The 22,335-nt window shown below is 41.9% G+C and overlaps 2 protein-coding genes across 3 annotated transcripts in view; one reads left to right on the top strand and one right to left on the bottom strand.

The window, feature by feature from the left end:
* srcin1a (SRC kinase signaling inhibitor 1a) overlaps positions 1 to 4,902 on the top strand; it is a 338,217-nt gene extending 333,315 nt beyond the window's left edge. For both annotated transcript variants that reach the window (XM_067968775.1, XM_067968774.1), the window contains exon 22: positions 451 to 4,902. In XM_067968775.1, the coding sequence (XP_067824876.1) occupies positions 451 to 453 (3 nt within the window). In that variant the 3' untranslated portion in view covers positions 454 to 4,902. The remainder of the gene's footprint in view (positions 1 to 450) is intronic.
* A 5,187-nt stretch (positions 4,903 to 10,089) lies between these two features.
* Positions 10,090 to 22,335, bottom strand: part of LOC137299843 (rho GTPase-activating protein 23-like) — a 172,295-nt gene continuing 160,049 nt past the window's right edge. The window contains exon 24 of the mRNA XM_067968766.1: positions 10,090 to 19,651. Within this exon, the coding sequence (XP_067824867.1) occupies positions 17,942 to 19,651 (1,710 nt within the window). The 3' untranslated portion in view covers positions 10,090 to 17,941. The remainder of the gene's footprint in view (positions 19,652 to 22,335) is intronic.

The following is a 22,335-nucleotide window of genomic DNA, read 5'->3' as shown; positions in this document are numbered from 1 at the left end:
TTGTCCGGCCCCTGGGTAATCCCGAGACCACCGACGTCACGCGGTGGGACGTCACGCGGTCAAACACCACATGATCGAATGTCACGTGATGAACCCTCCAGGAATACGTCCAAGCAGAGTTGGCAACCCCAACCTTGACCAATCTCAGCGACCCCCAGAATCCTACCCAGATGCAGATGTTCTCAGCTCCTCCACGGGGGGAGATATTGACCCATCTCCTGTTTTGTTCCATTCAGCTGTGGCTCTGGTACCTGTTCAGCTGTCGTCTTGAGTCAGTTATTTGTTCTTTATTGATGTTGGCACCAATATATAATCAATGTTCCAACTTAAGAAGATTCTAACATTAATTTCTTCTTGTTTTTTTCCCCTCTTTTCCTCGCTGCTTCTGCTTTGCTTTGCTCTTTCTCTGTTTGGTGTCATCGCTTCCTCTGCCCCCCTCCCCCGGTCCAGTAAGCCCAGTCCTCTTGCCTTCAGACTTCTCGTTCAGTAATAATTACGGGACTTTTCTTCTGCCCAAAGGCCTGGCAGGATTTGCCTCTGACGAGACTGTTTGCCTCCTGAAATCTGTGTCCAGACACGTGGAGGTCCTCAGACTGCCGATGGGGGTAAAAGGAGTTGTTTCTGCTGCTAATGACCTAGTCCTGCCTCCAGATCCTGGTGCAGGCCCCATTCCTGCTTCAGCTGGAGGTCCTGAGAACTTTCCCAAACTGTGTTGAAATCCTGTCCAACCCAGAACTTGCATCTCTCCCGCCCAGTCTCCAGCCTCCCCGCTCGCTGCTTGCATTTTACACCTGTAACCGGTGCAGTGCACAAAACCGGTCCATTAACTAGTGAGACCCAGCCTACCTGTCCCATCCCCCCTTCCCCTCTCCCTTCTGTTCCAGAAATGTCTCGCTTTGCTTCCTCCTGCTGCTGCCGTCCTTTTGTGCTGAATCGCTGCGGCTCTGAGTCTCAAAAGAGCTACCATTCCACCGGCCTCAAGCAACGCGATCTTCTCTGCAGTCACCGTGTCCCTTCCCCCCCTCCCCCCCCTCCTCTTCCCCCCTCCCCCCCCCCCTCCCACCCCTTCCCCCACCACCCCTTCCTCCACCCAAACCAATCGAGGGGACTGAGAACAGGATGTCTGATTCACGGAGAATGTGCACGCTGGGGCTTCAGCCATCGATCACCGCCTGCTAATCAATCACCTGCTTTGATTCCAGGATCCCAACTGGTGTCAGAGCTGTAGTGTGTTAGCTCGTGCATTAATAGTGAAAACAGCACAAGCGATTTATAGATATATCACAGTAGAATAGATGTGAAAATTGTGAAATATTTTGTAAAAAAAAACGAAAACCAAAAAAATAATAATAGTTCTCATCACTCGTCAGTTCTTCTCTCTCTTTGTTCACTCTCCTTTTACACTTTACCAGGTATTTCAGGACTGTGATCTTTGCACACTGGTCAGCACTGTGTTCCACTGTGCAGTAAATTGCGAGGCCATGGGCCTGGCTCCCTGCCTTTACTTTACTTCAACCGGCAATCTTAACCGGGTGGCAGATGGGCAGCTTCGGTCTCCGCTCCCGTCTGATCCCAGAATGTCTGGCCATTAACATTAAGGAAGGAGGGGCAGACGTCTGGCTTCAGATGCACCCCCGCTAAGGGAAGAAACACCTTTTGTTTTAATGCGTTGAGGGCCTTCTGTCTATGTCTGGGTTACCTGCTGCATGAATGAGCTGCAGCGACCCTGTTCCTGCTACAGGCTCAGTCTCTCAGCCTCACCCACTTCACGTTATACTTTTTAAGAGTGGGTCCTGATCACTTTTTGCCTGTATTATGATACATTTTTTTTTCTAAATTAAAGATGAGCACAATAACTCAATACAGTGGAAGTCTGACTCCAATCAGCATTTCACCCAGACCTGTTGTGTAGAGTGTAAAAGTGATTATGTGTGAGGCTGTCTCTTATTTTCACTTTTCTCTCTGTCATTTTCTCTCTGTCATTTTCTCTCTCCTGTCATTTTCTCTCTCACTCTTGGTGTCTTTTACCCATTCTCTCTCGCTGTGTGAGTCTCTCTTTCACTTTCTTCCTCGTGCTTCTCACTCACTCGCTCTCCGCTCACTTTCTCTCTCCCGAATGTTCGGGTGGTGTAACACGTTACAGCTCTGAAACCCAGTTTGTACCTGATGCTGATTTAACACCAGCCCTCAGTGAGGTCCAGTCCTGGGCAGTGGCTGCACTCGTACAGTGGGTGAAAGCCCATGAACTGGATAACTTTACCTTAGAATAAGTAAAATTAAAAAATAAAATCCACAACAAGGAACAATATTCATGAAAGCACAGGATTTGAAAAATAAAGAGAATATGAAGAATGATTTATTTCTGTTAAATCGATATCTAGAACTGCAGAGTATATCACTGGCAGAGTCAATGTATCCACTTATTCTTTTTGTATATTGTCTTAAATAGTTTTTGTACAAAGAATAATATTCACAAAGCAATTACTTGGAATTGCAGGAAAAGCTTCTTTTACATTTTAAGCGAAGTCTTTTAACACTTTGTATTTAATTTTGTGTGAATTGCATCCGACTCCTTTCGTGTAATGCTATTCGTGTTTGAACGTGACCCCCAAGTAAGAGTTTGGTTCTGAACTCCCACAGCGTTAGTCACACTGAATTTCCCGCTGCACTGTCAGATTTCCTTAGTACAAACTCACAGGGACCCCCGGACCAGTTTTCTGTTAGTGGGGTGGGTGCAGTTTGCTCCTCGGGCTCCCTCTCTGATTCTGTAAAAGCCCCTCCCTCTGGGAGAGACGAGAAAGATGTTTTTTTTTAAAAAAAGAGCCTGGCTCCGGACGAAGGAGGTGGGAATTGTTTTTCGACTTCTGGTATTTGCTTTTCTGTTGATGGAAAGTGAATTGAAAATCTCCAGTCTGCACTTCACTGAGGTGCAGAATTAATCGAAGGGTTGGGGGCCCCTGTTTTTAAAAAAAAAATTGTTGACTGGTTTATATTTCCAGACATTTCAGCCCAGGATCGACAGTCAGTCACCTCACCCACTGCCCCTGTGATTGGGAGTAATGAGGTGCCACTGTCGAGGGAGAAAGAATTTACTCTTCACTTTCTAAATAGGAATATAGGCAAGAAATGTCTGCTTTACTTGGTACTGGATGTGAGTCAGCTCCCTTTGAAATATGTTCAACCTTGTGAGTGAAAGATACACAAACCAGAGAGAGAGAGAGAGAGATAAGGTCTGACCAGTACAGCCAAAAGTATTTAATGATTAAAATTAGATCCAACATTCCGAATCATAGACCTGTTTCGTTCAGTGAGAGATGAATAACCCCCTCATTTATGAAAGTTTTAGTTTCTTGCCCAAATGCTTTCCAATCTCCACCCTCGAAAGTGGCACTCCATTCCAGGGCAAAATAAATCATCCATATTACAGATGTACCTTGATGAAATAATTAAATGACATATAATATACAAATTGTAAAATGTTAGCCAGAAAGATTTTGGTGTCACTGGAGAAAGGACAGAAATCTCCTTTTGTGTGGGGGGGGGGATAAGTTTCTTTAGTTCTCGTTATTAATGGTATTACAATGTTCAGCCGCCCAAACCTTACTGGAACTGTTTACAATCGGACAATGGCTGACGGTCACCAATCTGGAAGGAATCCTTTGTACAGGGGAGGGACAGGCTTTGGGGTACTTGCCTTTCACCCGACTCCTTCCTCCTCCTCCCACATGTCATTTAAAAATCACCGAATGGACTCTCTCTGGTGAAAGGTGTCTTTACTCCGTTCGTATACCTTCGGCAGCAGTCTGCTCTTTGGGCCCAGAGTGTTGGGCAGTCCCTTTTGCCAGTGTCGTGTTCCAGAACCTCCAGACCAGAACCCAGCAGAGCCTGAATCGCAGATTGTTCCAGCAATGAATTGTGTCACTGAGGCAGAGTAAAGTGAAGCATCACTCTGCACCTGGCCTGAGGATATTTAATGCTGACGCTGGATGCAAAAATGTACAAAGTATTCCATTCCCCAACACTGACATTGTTAATACAACCGTATTTTATTCCAAGTGATCGACAGTTAATTAATCACAACTGCAGTGATAAACCAGCCAGTAATTAAATCTGTGAACATTCTCACATTGAATGTGATTCACCTCATCTCTCACCAAAACAGAAAAATACAAATCTTAAGAAAGTCGCATCAACAGAGAACGTTAAAGCTGTTGAGTGCACCTTAAAATTAGCTGTTTACAATGAAGTACTTTTGGTTTAAAGCAGAATGTGCTAGAAATGTCTGTCAGGACTTTGTTCTGTCCCATTCGATTAAAAGGCAGTGATTGTTTCGAGATGTATGGAAAGTGTGTGTTTAGAAGAAAAAGTTTTAAAAAATTCTATTTAAGCAAAATGTAAAAGTGAAACAAATACAAAATGCCTTTTTTTCGCCTTTTTTAAGCATTAATTTTTTTTTACACGAATGTGACATTTTTCATAGTCTCCTGAACCATGTGTAAGGAATCATATAAAACATTATGAACTTCACTTTATTCCTGCTTTTAAAAAATAAAAGGTTCTAATTATGCATGTATATGCTAAGAAACTGCACGATGCATCTAGATTAGTGTCTGTTTGTGAATCTTAATATAAAGAAATAATTTGTGAAAATCTGGATACAATAGGAACATTTTTTGTTTATAGACTGTGTGTATTTTTTTTTCCTGAAGCATGGGGCTTTACTGTTTCGTCAGTAAGAGCTGTGATTGGTTATTGTATTGAACATATCTACAGAGTTTTTGTAAACTGGGATCTTCCATTTGTAGAAGTAGTGAGATGTGTAATGAAAGTCGATGCCATGACAATCTGTAATTAATGTGGTTTCTGTGAAGAGATGAAATAAAGGGATTGCATTTTTGTAAATGTATTTTGAGTTTCTCCTCAATGCCTGGTGTACCTTGACTCTGGTAATGTGACAATGCACTTTACATCTCGTTGAGTGTCCCACCGTAATCCTGTCATCAACAGGGTGTGTTGCCCTGTACAATAGGGATAGAATTTGTGGGGTGAGCTTATTCGGGTATTGTGAGTGTTCCTTCACTGCTCGCTGTTATGCAGAAGAATGCTGGCAGTTAAACTCCTGCAGTCCAAGCACATGACTTGAACTGTACACCCCGATTTCAATTCGAGCGAGTGGCATTATTTCACAGTGTGTTACTAGGGCTTACAAAGGAATTTTATATGAACATATTAACCAAAATGCTTCACCAATAACCCCATTCTTTCCCTCCCTCCAATGGCACCTTGCTAGCCACAGTGTTGTGTTGAAACTAGGAATTCATCTGCATTAGCAGTCTCCAAACTTTTTGTCTTCTAGGCCAACATAGAGGCTTGGGGCTACTACTTAAAAAGTTTAATTCCATGTATCTCAAGCTGCATATACCAACAGATCTCGGTGTTTTGATTTAGGATTTATCCACCAACGCGATAACTGTTTTTAAAAAAAAAACAGCCATTTCCAAACCTCCAGACCCATGAAATGTAAAACAGGACAAACCAGTAAGAACTATAGGTGCAAATGGGACTGAGCCAATTTTTTTATATGCTTCCATTTCTAGCTCCCTTATCCCCACCACTCGGCTATGGACGTATTCTCTGTGGCTTGTAAATGTCTTTAATTTCTCTCGTTAGTCTCACTTTTTAACCATTTAACCATTCTTTTTTGCACTTTACAGGTCCATTCTATTCTCATGTCTGGGGTTTTCCTGTCCATAGAACCATAGAAAAGATACAGCACAGAAGGGGGCCATTCGGCCCATCGTGTCCGCGCCGGCTCGAGGAACAACCAGGTGCCCATTCTAATCCCACCTTCCAGCACCCGGTCCGTAGCCCTGCAGCTTACAGCACTTTAGGTGCAAGTCCATGGTACTTTTTAAAAGAGTTGAGGGTCCCTGCCTCTACCACCAATTCGGGCAGCGAATTCCACACACCCACCACCCTCTGGGTAAAAAATTGTCCCATATCCCGTGTAATCCTCCGCCAATCAGCTTAAATCTATGTCCTCTAGTTCTTGAACTCTCCGCTAGGGGAAACAGGTACTTCCTGTCTACTCTATCTGGGCCCCTCATAATTTTGTGCACCTCAATCAAGTCTCCCCTCAGCCTCCTCTGCTCCAAGGAAAACAACCCCAGCCTATCCAAGCTCTCCTCGTAGCTGCAATTTTCAAGCCCTGACAACATTCTTGTAAATCTTCTCTGCACTGTCTCCAGATCAATTACGTCCTTCCTGTAATGTGACCAGAACTGCGCACAATACTCCAGCTGTGGCCTTACCAGTGTTTTATACAGTTCCGTCATTTCATCCCTGCTTTTGTATTCTATGCCTCGGCTAATAACGGAGAGCATTCCGTTTGCCTTTTTCACAACCTTATCTACCTGTACTGTACTGCCACCTTCAGGGACCTGTGTACATGCACTCCAAGGTCTCTCACTCCCTCTACCCCTGCGTATTCCCTTTTAATGTTTGCCCTCCCTAAGTGCATTACCTCACACTTCTCCGGGTTGAACTCCATTTGCCACTTTTCCGCCCACTCCACCAACCCATTGATATCTTCTTGGAGTCTACAGCTATCCTCTTCACTATCAACTACACGGCCAATTTTTGTGTCGTCTGCAAATTTGCCAATCATGCCCCCTACGTTCAAGTCCAAATCGTTAATATATACCACAAACAGCAAGGGACCCAACATTGAGTCCTGTGGCACACCACTGGACCGGATTTCCATTCGCAAAGACATCCATCAACTTTTACCCTTTGTTTCCTGTTACTGAGCCAATTTTGGATCTAATGTGCCACATTTCCCTGTGTCCCATGGGCTTTTACCTTTTTGACCAGTCTGCCATGTGGGACCTTGTCAAATGTCTTACTAAAATCCATGTAGACAACATCCACTACACTCCCCTCATCAATCCTCCTTGTCATTTCCTCAAAGAATTCAATCAGATTTGTAAGGCATGACCTTCCCTGAACAAATCTATGCTGACTATCCCTGATTAAACCATGCCTTTCCAAGTGACAGTTTATCCTATCTCTCAGTATTGATTCTAACAGTTTGCCCACCACCGAGGTAAGACTGACCGGCCTATAATTGTTCGGCCTTTCCCTCGTACCCTTTTTAAACAATGGTACTACGTTTGCAGTCTTCCAGTCCTCCGGTACCTCCCCTGTATCTAGTGAGGATTGGAAAATGATCCTCAGAGCATCCGCTATTTCTGCCCTGGCTTCCTTCAGTAGCCTAGGAAACAACCCATCCGGCCCTGGTGACTTACCAACTTTCAAGGATTCCAGTCCCTCTAGTACTTCCTCTCGCGTAATGTTGACCTTATTCAATATTTCACACCTCTCCTCTTTAACTACTGCGTCCGGAGCATCCCTTTCCTTTATGAATACGGAGACAAAATATTCATTTAAAACCCTACCCACATCCTCTGCTTCCACACACAAGTTACCCTTATCATCCCTGATAGGTCCCACCTTTTCCTTAGCTATCCTCTTGTTCTTAATACACTGATCAAACATCTTTGGGTTTTCTTTAATCCTACTAGCTAATATTTTTTCATGCCCTCTCTTTGCTTTCCTTATTTCCTTTTTGACATCATCCCTGTGCTTTCTATACTTCTCTAGGCTTTCTGCAGTATTTAGTTTTCTGTGACAGCCATAAGCGTTCTTTTTCTGCTTTATCTTGCCCCGTATACTTCTAGACAACCAGGGGATTCTAAAGTTGGCAGTGCCACCCTTTTTCTTTGAGGGGGTGTCCCCTGCCCTTTGTTGTTCATTTTTAAATGCTTTTCGTCAGTAATATTTTTCCCAATTCTGACAAAGGCTCCATCAAACCCGAAAGGTCAACATCTCTGTTCTCTCCCCAGAGACTGACGAACCTGCTGAGCATGCCCCAGCCTTTTTGAGTTCCAGCATCTGCAGTTTTTGTTTTTTTTGTGTTAAGACTAAGGTACCTGGGCTTGAGGCTGACATTATATCCCACGTAGTATCGGAACCCTCTCCCACCCCCAGCTACGAGCTGATTACACCAGCATTGAACCTTCAAACACCAGCAAACTAACTGACCTCTCCATGTTGAAGCATTTATGGAGTGGACACACAGCGAGGGTCATTGTGACAGGATGATGGCCCAGGGATTTGACACAGCAGCCTTGACTGTGAGTTAATCATTTCTACTTAGTGTTGCCAACTCTAGGTGGACATATTCCTGGAGGTTTCGTCACATGGGAGGTGATTTTAAACTCCAGGAACGGGTGAGTTGGGGGGCGGGTGGGAGTTGAAAAGTTGTTTTTTTTGGGTCGCGACCGCAACCCGGCTTTATTTCCGGGTTTAACGTCGGCGCGGAAATATACAGGCTTCCCACTGGGAATGCAAAGTCCGAAAATTTTGCGGTTGTGACCCAAAAAAAACTATTTTCAACTCCCACCCACCCCCAACCCACCCGTTCTTAGGGTTTAAAATCGCCCCCATGATCGATCACCTCCAACTGCCTTTCAGTCACCGTTTTTCCCATCTCCAATATTTTTTATAACTAATAACTGAAGGTGTTCAAAGAAAATTAAAAACACCATTTTTTTAAATGCGCCTATGATTTTTCTCCCAGGTTCCTGGAGATTCCAGGATGATCCTGGAGGGTTGGTAACCGTATTTATTCTACTGTTGCGGTGAATCCGGGGTGTTCCCTGTTAATCCACTACTCAGCCTGCAGTGTCTTAGAGCCGCATTGTAAATCTAACCAGACATCCTTTACTGCTTAGAGAAATTGGAAATAAAAATCGCTGGAAATACACAGCTACTTGATGAGAATCACTGGATTAATGGGTTGGATGCCCCCCTTAATCAAAACTCAGGAATGGTCCCCAGTCTAAACAATAACCCGTAATTTCTTTTTCGGCTGCCACCTGACCTGCTGAGCATCTCCAGCACTTCCTAACATTTAATTTATTCAGTGATACAAGGTGGGGGGTGGTGATTTTAAACCCCAAAAACGGGTGGGTTGGGGGCGGTTGGAAGTGGAAAATAGTTGTTTTTTTTGGGTCACAACCGCAAAGTTTTCGGACTTTGCATTCCCAGTGGGAAGCCTGTACTTTTACCGCACACGTTAAACCTGGAAATAAAGCCAGGTTGCGATCGCGACCCAAAAAACCAACTATTTTCAACTCCTACCCGCCCCAACCCACGCGTTCTTGGAGTTTAAAACCACCCCCCCAAGTCTCCATCTGTCTTTGTGCAGCCCAAAGATTTCTGGGGCTTCTGACAAGAGGCAGTACAATAGGTGCAGGCCAGACTAGTGGCAAATAGATGCATTCACTCATATGTAGCAGAGTACAGCACCGTCCCCCTCACACCCCCACCCAAAACACAGAGCTCAAACACTTGTGGCTCATTTGCCCATTACAACAGGTGCTGTTTGGCCTCTACTTGGAACTGAGAAAATACTGGGTGGTCGGGGCCCATTCCTGAAACCCACTCGCTATTAACTATCTCCGCAATGCAACAACCCACCCTCGAGCCGTGAAGAGCACGAACACAATCACAACTCTGCAGGATACCTCCCCCCCCCCCCCCCCCCATCCCCCATATCCGTGGGCCAAACACATCACCTCCGCCTCCCTCGAGCCGTAAAGTTCCCAGTGCAAGCAGCCTAATGCGGTGAGATATGCTTTCCACAATTACCATGCAGTCAGCATGCAGTGACTTTATAAACTTATGCTTGGGGAGGTGTATTCTCATAAAACCATAGAATGTACCCTTAGTTCATAAAATATATGTCTGATTGTACACCCTTCATAAAATGTGAAAGTACTTTTATGGAGAACTCAATTAAAAGAGAAAAATTGACAAGCACATTCTAATCTGCAAAGTTCCCCGATCAAACAGCAATGAAACACTAACTGACTTGTGCCTTAACAATTAAGATGTTATGGCCTTAAAGGGACATGGATCCACCTTAGCAGAATAACATTCCTGACCCAATAAAAGAGTGTACATTCCGACTTATGTTCAACAGCACCGGTGACTCACTAGTAATAAAAGAAACCAACACTAGTCTTACTGGAAGGGAAGTCAGTTTATTTCCATTTTTATAAAACAGGATGGTGCATTATTTAAAGCATCTCCTTTTGCATGTACATTTGCAGTTGTAAACTCGAGGGAGTTCATGCAGAATTTAACAATATCGCATTGTTCTTTTATGGCCAACTGGCGAAGAGGAAAAAAAAAACTTTTTTTTAATTAAAAACAATTTATATATCTATGTTACACGGCTTTTGTCAAAGTTGACATTCGAGAACATATTTACAAAATAAGCAGTTAACTTTACAGCAAATTTGCATAATTCAATAAACTGCACACTGTATATGGAGAAAGGTCATGTTGGCAGCTTTGTTCAATGCCCCATTGGAATGCCTGATTTTTTTTTAAATGGAAGCTCTGAAATGCTTGCCCACCAAACAATCTCTCTCAATACTGCAGGTAAACAGCAACACGAAACAAATAATAATACAAGCTGGAAAAGTGCGACTTAAAGCATCTCCCTTTAGACATTGCGTCTTATTGATTTTCTTCTCTGAGCGGTACAAATTGTTCCTTTGACTGTGTAGCGTGCTTCTCCTTTAACCATGGCATGGGTGATCGGTATTTTATGCCCTCTACCTGGCCTTGATGCTGTATTTCATACCAAACTCTCCTGTTCCTCCTCTCCTCCCACCCCACACACACCAGACGCTCAGAAACAAGGATAGCTGAATTTGCTACCAGATGTTGGACCATTCAAGCCCAGTTAGGACGAAGTAGGACATCAACCAGTCATTGGCACAGATGTGTGCGAGATGTGCCACAGCACGACAGATGTGCCCCACACAACTCTGTCCCGACTTTTCCAGCATCGTTCATGAAAAACAAAATGCAATTTATATATAACCACATGAAAAAAAAACTTAGCCTGCAGCTAGGCAAGATTTGTATTTAAATTTTTAAAAAAACTTTAAAAGTTATATTAACATAAACCCCAGCCGAGTCTGGAATCTAGACTCGTGTTAAGAAATTACTTGCAAAAATGAAGCACTTTCCAAGGAAAGGTAAATAAAACAAAAAGAGCTAACTACCTACAATTACAGACTACAACTCAGTTTAAAACCATATTAAAACTATTTGGCCTGCTTTAAGGTGCATTTGCACATTATGTGGTAATGTTCAATTTCAGAGACATTTATGTAGAAAATGTTTTCACAAACCCTCAAACATTTGTAAGTTTTTTTTAGATGATGTAACGAGTGAGAAATATTCGTATTTTGTTAAGATACTTTTTGGCAAACCTTGCTAGTTTTGGGCGTGTGTCTTAGTGTATATATAATAACATCTTAGAAAAAAAACAACGATGATGCAAGGGTTCAGCAGGATGTTTTTAAATCTGGCACCATTGGTTAGAGATGTGGTCTTCATTTAAAGTCACGTTTCTGCAGGAATGGACCACAAACTGAAATACACGGATATAAAACTTAAAGGGCAATACGGTCTACTATCCTAGTTTCTAAACGTCAAGACATTTCTGCACACGGTAGCCATGCCACGTTCAGTATCAACGTGGTCTTTTTGCCAGCCTATACACGTCGTGCTTGTGAAAGCATCGGGCTGCACATTGCAGTAACTCGGGGATGGAATGAACTCCATGCTATTTCATACATTTAATAAGATCACAGGCGTATTCCATTATTGGGGTCAAGGAGACAAGCAAGGAATCGTAATATTTAGGCTGGTTGACAGAGTAAAGTCAACTTGTTTTGACCAAATGTCAGCTTTAACTGGGTTCAGAGATGTGGATTTTGGTGTCACTTATTAAAACGTTACATAATTTTGGGAACTCACTGAAAAAATTGAATATGGGATCTCCGTTTCTCTTATATAAAAAAAATACCGATTACTACACTTCCAAAGTATGATTTATCCACCAGTTCTTCCTTTCTTATTTCATACCCTTCAAAACCAAGCACCTGAGTTATTAATGTTGTGACATCTCCTAGCCCTTACCCAATGCCTATTGGTAATTTAATGGCTTTTAATAAAGAAGCGTGGCGTTAAAGTGAGTTCGCTTCTGGCTCTGGTTAATCTTTTTTTTAATGCATTTTTAAGGATTTGCATGTTACTGAGTTTTTAATTCGACCTGAGCAAGCTGTGGAGCAAAAGTATCGAAAATTAAAAGTTCAAGTAACAGTGGAAACAAAAAATGTGCACAGAAGCACTAATGTAAACAATGCAAACAAAAATATATTATATATATTTTTATATATACACACACACTGAGGTTAAATGAGCAATCTTTAATACAAAACCATACAAAATCATATAGCCACAACTGTGTCAAGCCAAAAGCATCAGGAGCCAGTTTACACTAGTGTTTGGTTATCTTCCCCAAACGATCTGCAAGATTAGCAGTGTCTGCATTGCTGTCTTTACGCATTACAGACTCATTGCGTTGTGTTAAATAGTAACAGGGCAAACAAACAAGAGAGATTCAGTCGGCCTCAAAGGTGAAAAGGTTGGAACTTTTGTTCTACAAAGTCAGGAAAATCAGAAACCTATGTAAATGACATGAAATGCTCATTCCCCTCCCCACCAGGGTTTAATATAAAAGTTTTTAAAATGTCAAGTTAGAAAGGACACAGAATCGCTAGACTTAATATTAGTAAACAGGCAATGTGGCCACATGTAAATAAAAGCAGCTACTGGCTAACCTATAAGTTACAACATTCTATATGCCAGAGTGTTTTACTATCCTCTGATATTTCAGTATAATATATAGGTGTATAAAGGAGTTCACCACTTAAGGAGCACAATTGTACTTTTGTACAGCAACTAAAAATTTAGATGTCCCTTTTTTTTCTCCAGATTGTAGTTGTAGTATTTAGAAGCAGGTGAAAAGGTCTCTGAATACAGGGGTTTTATGAATCAGGTTGAGTTCTATTGAGAAGGACAAAACCTATCCTATTTTACAACTGCTGGTGAATAATTTGCCATGCAGTTTCTTCAAGAGTAAATAGTACTTTTGAAATGGAAGTTCTAAGAGTGTGAGATTTTACCAGGTATCCACTTGCTCCAAGCAGCAAAACAGTATTATTTTAAGAAACTATTGGTGTATATTCTATCAGCGGGTAGCATGTGCTCTGGTTCTTTACTTTGCCCATACTGGATTCTCTAATACTGATCACAAAGTTTTTAACATTATATTCTTGGATTTTTGATAAACACAAGTCCATCCCACCCCAGCCTCACAGAAACAAGCAAGTGATTTATCAAAGAGCTCTATAAAGTTGTAAACAGATCCAGAACATTACTTCAAACTAGACTGCAAACTAAACAAACTTCGGACTGATATCAGGAAGTACTTCTTCACACAAAGAGTGACCAACACATGGAGTGGACTCTGGGTGGGGGAGTGAAGCCAAAAGAAAGAATGGGCATTTATTTCGAGCCTTTCAAGTCCTCAGGCCATCCCAAAGCACGTCAAAACCAATTAATTACCTTTTTGAAGTGTCACTGTTGTCATGACGGGAAATACGACAGCCAATTTGTGCACAGCAAAGTCCCACAAACACCAATCAGATAAAAAAGACCAATTAATCTGTTTTGGTGGTGCTGGTTGAAGGATAAATGTTGGCCAGGACACCGGGAGAACTCCCTGCTCTTCTTTGAACAGTGCTACAGGATCTTTTACGTTCAAAAGATGGCCCCTCCAACAGTGCGATGCTGAAATGTGAGCCTAGATTATATGTTCTAAGTCCTGTACAGGGGCTTGAACCCACAATCTTGTGGCTCCAGGGCGATGGGGGCTACCACAATCGAATTATTAAGAAACAGTTGGATGCCGCAATGAGGGGTGGGGAAGGGCTGTAGATTCTTTGTGTATGTTTAAGTTGAGATGGCCTGATCGCCATTTCATCCATATCAATCTCATGAGTGAAGTGCATGGACAAAACATAGTTACAGTTCCGGTTAAAGGGGCGGATATATATGATTACCTTTTTTTTTGGGGGGGGGGTGGGGGGGGAGAAAAAGAGAGGAAGGGTTTCTTGAAAAAAAGCTGAAGTGAGGGACACAATAGTGAGCCTATCCTATCCATCAGGAAGGTACCAGGCAGCCTGTGAAACAGGGAAGGTGAAAGATGTGCAGTTGCTATCTGCACAGACCATAAATTTAAAACAGCTGTTCTGGCAGGAGTTTGAAACTGGTTAGTCTTTCCAAATTATCTACTTTTAACTGGGAGTTGATAGCAACATTATCATTCTATTGTCAAGCACACTAATTAATACGGCTTATTTAAAACACGTTGCAATATATGATTTTAATGTTGCTGTGTTCTTGGTCCATGGCCCCTATGGGCCTGGTAATCCAGCCCACGAAGCCCGGACAATTCCGTACTATTCCCTCCTTTATTTCGTACTTATGATTTGTCCCGTTTGAATTTTGTGGGCTTGGAAATTTAGAAAAGGCTGTTCTTAGCTGTTGCCTTATTGGTGGATACCAAGATCTGCTCCTATCAGCAACTTGAGATATCTGCAAAGTAATAGGAACATTTATCTGTGGCCAGGGAAGTTTCATGGTGTTGACCTGAAAAATCACAGACAAAAAGCTTGAACTCCCCCAAATTAGTGCAACAGTAATTATATGCTGTGGTCCTGTGATAGGTGAAGGTGACACCAACATGACAAGTGCCCAAGATATCAAATTGGTAAGCACAAGTAAACTAAATATTACTCCTGACTGGTTGAAGAACAGCAATGACCTGTTTGCAGTCATACCAGGAAAAATGGTGCATGCAGGGAAACAGAAATCGGAGAAAATTTAAAAAAGTCTAGGGAAATCAAATTTCCCAAAATACTTCTAAATATTTTTTTCCATATAGATTCTTAACGCCTCCCCCCCCCACCTCCCCTCTCGATGTTCTCCTGTCCCACTCTCCTGAAAGCACTGTCTTCATGAAAAACTGTTTGGCAAATGTTTTAAAATCTGTTTACAACCACAATGCAACTGCATAAAATTGCATCAAAATTCATCACCACATCCTGGGTTCATCCTGTTATCAGGATAAAGATGATGCACAATTCTCCAGGCTCTTCTCTCTCACCAATAAAAACTGTTTACCAAATACTTTATCACGGAGACGGTGCCTCGAAGAGTAGCATTTTCATTAAATAACGTACAAAATGTTAACTTGTTAGATTGGGAATCTAATCTTTTAAGTTAATAAATAAATACAAAATATAAATAATTTAGTGATTAGTGCATTTAACAGAAAACAGATTTATCCTTTTTACAAATTGATTTCTTAATAATTAAGACATAAATTAAATCTGTTGTTCAACAGCAGAAATTTATAGCTAACCTGCGATGAGCAGAAGTTATTAATGGATAGGTGGAAACCTTTGACCAACTAGTCAGTTAATGGGGAGTTTCAATTCAGACTGATCCCATAATTAACATTTAAAGCAAAGTGGCCTAGTGTCAGCTACTCAGTCTGTTCACAGCCAGTCACAAAGCGTCAAAGTTAGAGGGACGGGGACTGCATCATTCTCTGGAGCCTCATCTCCAACCATGGCCAGGAATTTTCTCCCAGCCGCTCCCGATTCACCGATGCAACGTTGGCAGAAGTACGGCGGAAACTCTGTTTATGCGCATTAACAAGAGTTTCTCACCACATTTCCAGCGGAGGTACGGCGGAAACTCTGTTTATGCGCATTAACAAGAGTTTCTCACCACATTTCCAGCGGAGGTACGGCGGCAGAGTGGGAACAGCTGTGAGGAAATTCCCAGCCCAAGTGCTCCGCTCCATTTAAGGCGCCCGTAACCGTTTATCTTTCACCCTCAGACACTGAAAGCACTTCCTGTCGAGATACTCAGAGGCCTGTTGCTAAGCTGATAATCGCACGGTACGTTAATTGTTTGCTGGTGGGATCATTTTACTTTCTGAATTGAACCTGATTGGCTCTCGAGACCTGAGATGAGGGAGTTCGAAGCCACTCAATGAAAGATTTTACTCTGATTGTTCCTTTAATCAGAATTCTCTCAAAATTCAGACAATGCGGATATCCCATGAATGGAAATCCAACAAATGGTGTCATGGAGCCACAGAACGGGGTACGTCTGCGTCCGAGATTCATGTCTGGGATGGGCAAAACATCCTGGCTATTCTTGTGCTGCTCGCAGCGAACATTCACAGAACAGCACAGGGCCGGGAGAAGGTCATCTGCCCATGTTCTCAGTCAGGAATGGTGCACAGCATGGGCAAAATACAAGAAGGTATAGGGGAGAAAATAAAAATATCTTTTTAAAAACAATTACCAAATTCTCTCAAAATTCAAACTGCACTAAAATCGCACTTCACTGAATTTGCTCCCCATTAGCGAGTCTCAATTACAGGCCCGGTAATCTTTAGTAAGAGCCAATTTTAGACTCAAATGAAAAGCAAAGGAATTAAAGGACAAGCTATTGAAGACTTCACTGTGAGGTAGCAATATGCTACTACAGTTCAGTGAAAGGAAACAGTCATAATTGCCAATATGGCAATATCCACTTGTATACAACATTATTTTTAAATAGATTTCCTTGCCAGATATGGGTTTAAGCGCTCCATGTATCACAATTCCTTTTCTTTTTCTTGGGTGACTGAAACTGGGAGGCAACATGTTCTCTGTGCAAACTTGTGAAACTGTTCAAGACAAAGTTAAATGTTTTTCCTGTAGAGTGGAACACCATCTTATACTAGCAGCTGCACTGAGTTCCAGGCCAACCTAGCTAAACTGAGCAAAGAAAACATGGACTTTTAAAATGTACACATTTTGCTAATGGCTAGAGAAGCAAGTTTTTTTTTTAAAAAAGCAGCAAAAGGTTAGGATCTAACAAAGTTCTTTTAACCCTGGGACTACACCACCCATTATCTACATACAGATATTTTGATATCATTCCCTTTAGCCTGCATCCACTCTGCCCAGCTCCATATACTATGTCGTTCAAAGTCTTAAATAATAAACACAAAATGCAGCAAACACACAGCAGGTGAGTCAGCACCTGAAGAGAGAAAAGACAAGTTAACATTTTGGGTAGACCCTGTACCAGAACAGTTCTTCGAGTTCCGTCTCTAATCCATCTTTTTCAGATTCTGAGATCTGCTGTGTATTTGAAGTGCGTTCTGTTTTTTTAGCTTGCATTTCCAGCTTGGGCCATTTTTTTAAAATTCCATTCAGTCGCTTTACTTGGGACTGATGCCTGTAGCAAAAATGACACAAAGGCTCTTAAGTTTTGCAGGGGTCTCCTGGTGGGAAACCAACGGGACCTTCAGAGAAACGGCGTAAATAGCTGAAAAAGGCATTCCCCTTGGAGTTCTGCTGGTCTCCTGTTGGGGTTACAGCGGGAGACCAGTAGAGACCCGTAGAATTTCAGGGCCCAAGTTTTTTTTTAGTAGTGGATGGGGTTAAGATCTTTGGATATTATTTACCACCAATTGCCTGTCGTTTAGAAACAATGCTATTACTTTAAACCAAAAATCACACTTCAGAGTATATTTTTTAATATCCCTATAGCATATTTCCTTAGGGGAAATGAATGAGAATTAGAAAAATACAAAGCAGCAGCCTGCCAATATTCTGTCAAATGGAGACAGTTTGAGTTTGAGAAGGGAAATTGATGGGAAACAGTTAAAAGCACAATAATTACAGCTACTTTAAACTGGACCTCCAGATTCTATTGTTTAGCTTATCTCTAAAGGAAAGGGAGTTTTTTTCCAAAAAGAAATATGCAATTCATAGAGTTTTCCAACCTGTAACTGGGGGGGGGGGGGGGGGGGGGGGAGAAAAACAAACCCATATATGTTGGCCTAGCTCCTGAATGTTTTAGCCCTAACCAATTTCCATCAAAGGTACTGATGGAATCGAGAGGAGGTTGCATGTTTCTGAGCCTTTATGTCCGTCGAGGACTTGGATGAATTTGAGTCACTGTCTCTGACTTCGCCTGATGTTGAGCTAGCTGATGGGGAAGATGGGGAAGTTGGTTGCTGGCGCTCTGAGTTGTTATTGCTACTCACAGTCTTACTATTGGGCGCTGGCTGTTCAGGTTGTGAATTGACACTCTGGTGAATGGAACAATTCTGTGATTCTGATCCAATCTGTCGGCATATTTCCTTGGTTTTAGGCTCTAAATCCTGTTGTGCATTTCCTGCAGTGGCTGAAACCTCCCAGGAATCAACTTTCTGCCCAAATTGAGTCATGGCGGATGGTTTCCCCACTTTGTGGCCACTGTCCTTATTTTCCAGTGGCTTCTCCTTCCATTCTCTAAAGTGTAACTCTGATAAATCGTTCTGCACCACCACTGTGTGTCTCCTTCTAATGTTCTTCTTTCTCCTGGTCTCTGGGGAGCTCTGTTTTCTCAGTCCTACTCCAAACATATCATCTGCTGAGGTTTTCAATCGCAGTTTCATATGATCTGTCAGTGTTCGTTTTGATGTTTGGATGGCATCTTCTTTGTCAGGGTCACTCTTGAGGATGTTGTGTTTGCTGGCGGAATTGGGATAATTTGAATTATCAAACAGATTTATAACCACTGGAGGCTCTTTTTCTTCGTTGATTTTTGTGTTAGGTTCATTTTCTGCTTTCGGCTTGGTCAATTTCTTTCTAGCTAAAGTGTCACACTGAATTAATCTGTGGGAATTAAAAGACGGCCTACTGTTTAGCTTTTGTGTCGGGATCCCTTCTTTGTCAGAGCTTGTATTGCTATCAGACTCACGGCGACAAAATCTGCCTCTTGCCTGCGAGGCCTTGCCTGGCAGTGTCCGTGTAAGATAGCCGCTTTCATTGTCTGTTTCAATGTGGCCTCCGCACTCGCTGATGAGTTCACTTCTTTCATCATCAGCTTCATCGCCCCTGCTTTCCGCAATCGATTGTACCTCAGAACTGAAGTTGTGATCCAGGGTTGTCACTGTGGACGAAATGGTGGAATATCCTGAAACGATAGAGCTGGCATCGGTGGGAATCGTCTCTCTGTGCTCCATCTCGGGGGTCCGCCACATCTTCAGCTTGGGATCTTTCGAAAACAATTCGCTGTTACTGTGAGACTGAGGACTTGTAATGGCTGTCTGGTCTCCTACGCCATTTCTTCTTCTATCTGAATCTAACTGTTTGAGGGAGGTCCCTTCTTTGAACGAGTGCTCAGTGCCAGCTGAGGATGGGCTGAGATGTGAACTAGATGAAGAGTCCAGAGTGGCTTCATCAACACCCTCCCACTGGGGTGTCTGAATGCAGTGCTGCTTGGAATGATTAGGCTCTCCTGCCAGCTTTTGAACTTCTTTGTTAGCAATGGACTGGCGAATTTGCTCCACACCTCTGTTCCTGCTAATTGCCAACTCCCTCTCTTTCTGTCCTACTACATCCTTCTGCCTGTCCGCTCCCTTCTTGTCTGCTGATCCCTCTTTGTTAATAGCTTTAATAGGTTCATGCTCTGAATCATCGTCTGTGCTACTTTCGAGCACCTTTGCCTCTTTTTGCTTTTTCCTCTTACGGTTGGCCGCTGCAAAGATTGACATCACCAGCTCCCTGTTGTACAGATCCTTCCTGGATCCCCACGATCCCTGAAATTATATAGAACAAAATTAGTTCCCTGAATATGATTTAACCATCGCTGAACAAAATATTTGTATAATAAGGTTAGAAAGAAAACTGAAAATGATGGCAACTTGAAATCAAAGCAGAAAATGCTGTTTTGTCTGCCTCTGTAAAACAAGCAACTTTTTGGGTAGAGATTCTTCACCTGAACTCATCAAAGACAGTCAGTTCTGCTGAAGGATTTCTACCCAAAACATTAACCTTTTTTTCAGATGTGGATCGACCAGCTTTGGATTTTCAGCATTTTTTGTCTTTCTTTTATGGTTGTTTGTTTCCATTTGCGTTATTGAAGCAAAAACACACGACGCGAAAAGACAGAGGGACTACAGCCATACTGGCCTGAGGTCAGAGGCGCTGCAATGGAATCAAAGATACAAACAAGCTAACAACAGAAAATTATCCACCACTTCATCAATAATCTCACTATCATATACACATACATACATACATACATACATACATACATAAAATTGTATATATCATATGCATACACACAAATACACATGTACTTGTTTTAAAAAGCTCTTAATACTATTCTCCAAAGTAATTTCTATGGCTTTCAGCTCACAAATAGATTTTTTTTAAATGGATTTTCCCCCCCCTTTTACAGCCAATTATTCAGCAGTTTCAAATATACATCGGTGTAAAGAAGTGTTTTGTAATTGGTTATTAAACTCAAGACATTGTGAGAATTCTTTAATAGATCTTGGCGGTCGAGCCTGGACAGCACTGAGCTCACTGTATATTGTGGGAATTAGGGAAACTGTATTGGAAAATCACTAGGAGGGAGCTGGTTATGTAACCATGTAACTTATCCAGGATTTCAATGGGTTCTTCTTTTATATGTGAACTCTCTAGTGGTTCCTGAAAGCCTACCAGTATTTCCAGAGGTGTTCTCATCGTTTTATTTTCATTATTCCCACTCTCAACCCTTTTGCATTACACATTTACATAGAGTCTTGTAAGAACTGAGCAATGCAATACACAATAGCTTCAAATGACATTTCAGTTTCAGACTAGCAGGGACGTGATTGCAAAGCCCTAAATAATTACACCCAATAGCCATCTGAGGCAGAACAAACAGTTGAAACCAAAGTAGATGTTATTGGTACACTTAGTACTCCCATATGTTGGCAGTGCCAGCATTTCTGCTAGAATACAAATGGATACTGTCCAGTTATACCAGTCATTAGCAGCACTACAGCAAAGTTAACTCTTTATAATCAGAACAAAATAAGAGTGAAAACTGTAACTCAGCACAGACCAGAAACTGAAGCGGAGACCATTTCCTGGTCTATGTGACTCATTGCTGCACCCCATAATATATTTACACACTGAGGTTTGCAAGAAGCTATGGCATTGGCACCTTAAGATCAAGCTACGCACATTGATATTCTCTTTAATTCTTCAACCAATGAAAACACCTCAAGAGCAGATTCCATTTTGGGGGCACTTTGCTATACTTGTGCAAAAATACTAAGATATTCTGACATCTTGAACTTGAAAGTAAATATAATTATTCAAATTAGTTAGAGATCACTAAACTAAAATTAATTATGCCAAGACTAATAAAACTGGATTTTTAAAATTTGAAATCAACCATCTAGGAACATAGGAATATTAGGAACAGGAGTAGGCCATTCAGCCCCTCCAGCTTGCTCCACCATTCAATTAGATCATAGCTGATCTGCACCTCAACTCCATTTTCCCACCTTTGCTCCATATACATTGATACCTTTACCCAACAAAAATCTATCTATCTTAGTCTTGAAAGCTCTACTTGTCCCAGCAGTCACAGCCTTTTGGGGATAGAGTTCTAAATTTCTACCACCCTTGCACCTCTATGAAAACACCCAGCATTTGTTTTAAACTATTATGGGTTAATATGAGGGGGGGGGGGGGGGGAGGCTTTAGGGAGATTCTGAATGAATGAACTAAGATGGGCTAAATGGCTTCCCTCATTTTGTAATTATCTTGTGATCTTATAGCTGACCAGGATAGTAAAGAAACCTGTTTTGACTTCGAAGTTACATGTTATACAAATTCTCTATGGATTAAAAAGCTCATTAAACAAATGACAGTACATGTTTATTTGGCCCCATTAGATTATTAGTATGAGATTTTGGGTCCCAGTTGGCTGATGCTACGGCAGAGGATGTCCAAGTTATCCCCCGCCCCCCGACCAGTATGAATCAATTTCAATAAATAGAGTAACAATACTATCACTCTTATCAAGAAAATATTTGATTAAGAACAGTTACTGATTGCTGCTGAATGGAACTGATTATAACCCATGATGCATTTTACCAATGCAGAGTAATTTCTTTCTTTAAATGGAGAAAGCCTTATGAAAAAGAAAGGCTCAGGTGCAGGACACCATCCAGGCTGGCGAGAGCCAGAGAGATAATTCAAGAAGTGGTGGTTTGGGGATACCAACCTCAGGTTTTAAAAGCCTGCAGATTATAGAAGGAAGGGAAGACTGAGCCACATTAAGAAATTTTGCAGCTTTGAGCTCCTTGGAAGAATGAATTAGAGGCAGTGAAATTGGTCTTAATATCAATGCAGTTATGATGCAGGGAAGAACTACATACAGCGTGTCAGTTGGAGTATTTGGAGCTTAGAAAAAGAAAGAGGAATGTTCAGGTGCAAT

The sequence above is a fragment of the Heptranchias perlo genome, chromosome 30 (assembly GCF_035084215.1).
Source record: "Heptranchias perlo isolate sHepPer1 chromosome 30, sHepPer1.hap1, whole genome shotgun sequence".
Taxonomy (NCBI): domain Eukaryota; kingdom Metazoa; phylum Chordata; class Chondrichthyes; order Hexanchiformes; family Hexanchidae; genus Heptranchias; species Heptranchias perlo.
Note: the sequence above shows the minus strand (reverse complement) of the source record. Positions and strands in the feature narration are given on the sequence as shown.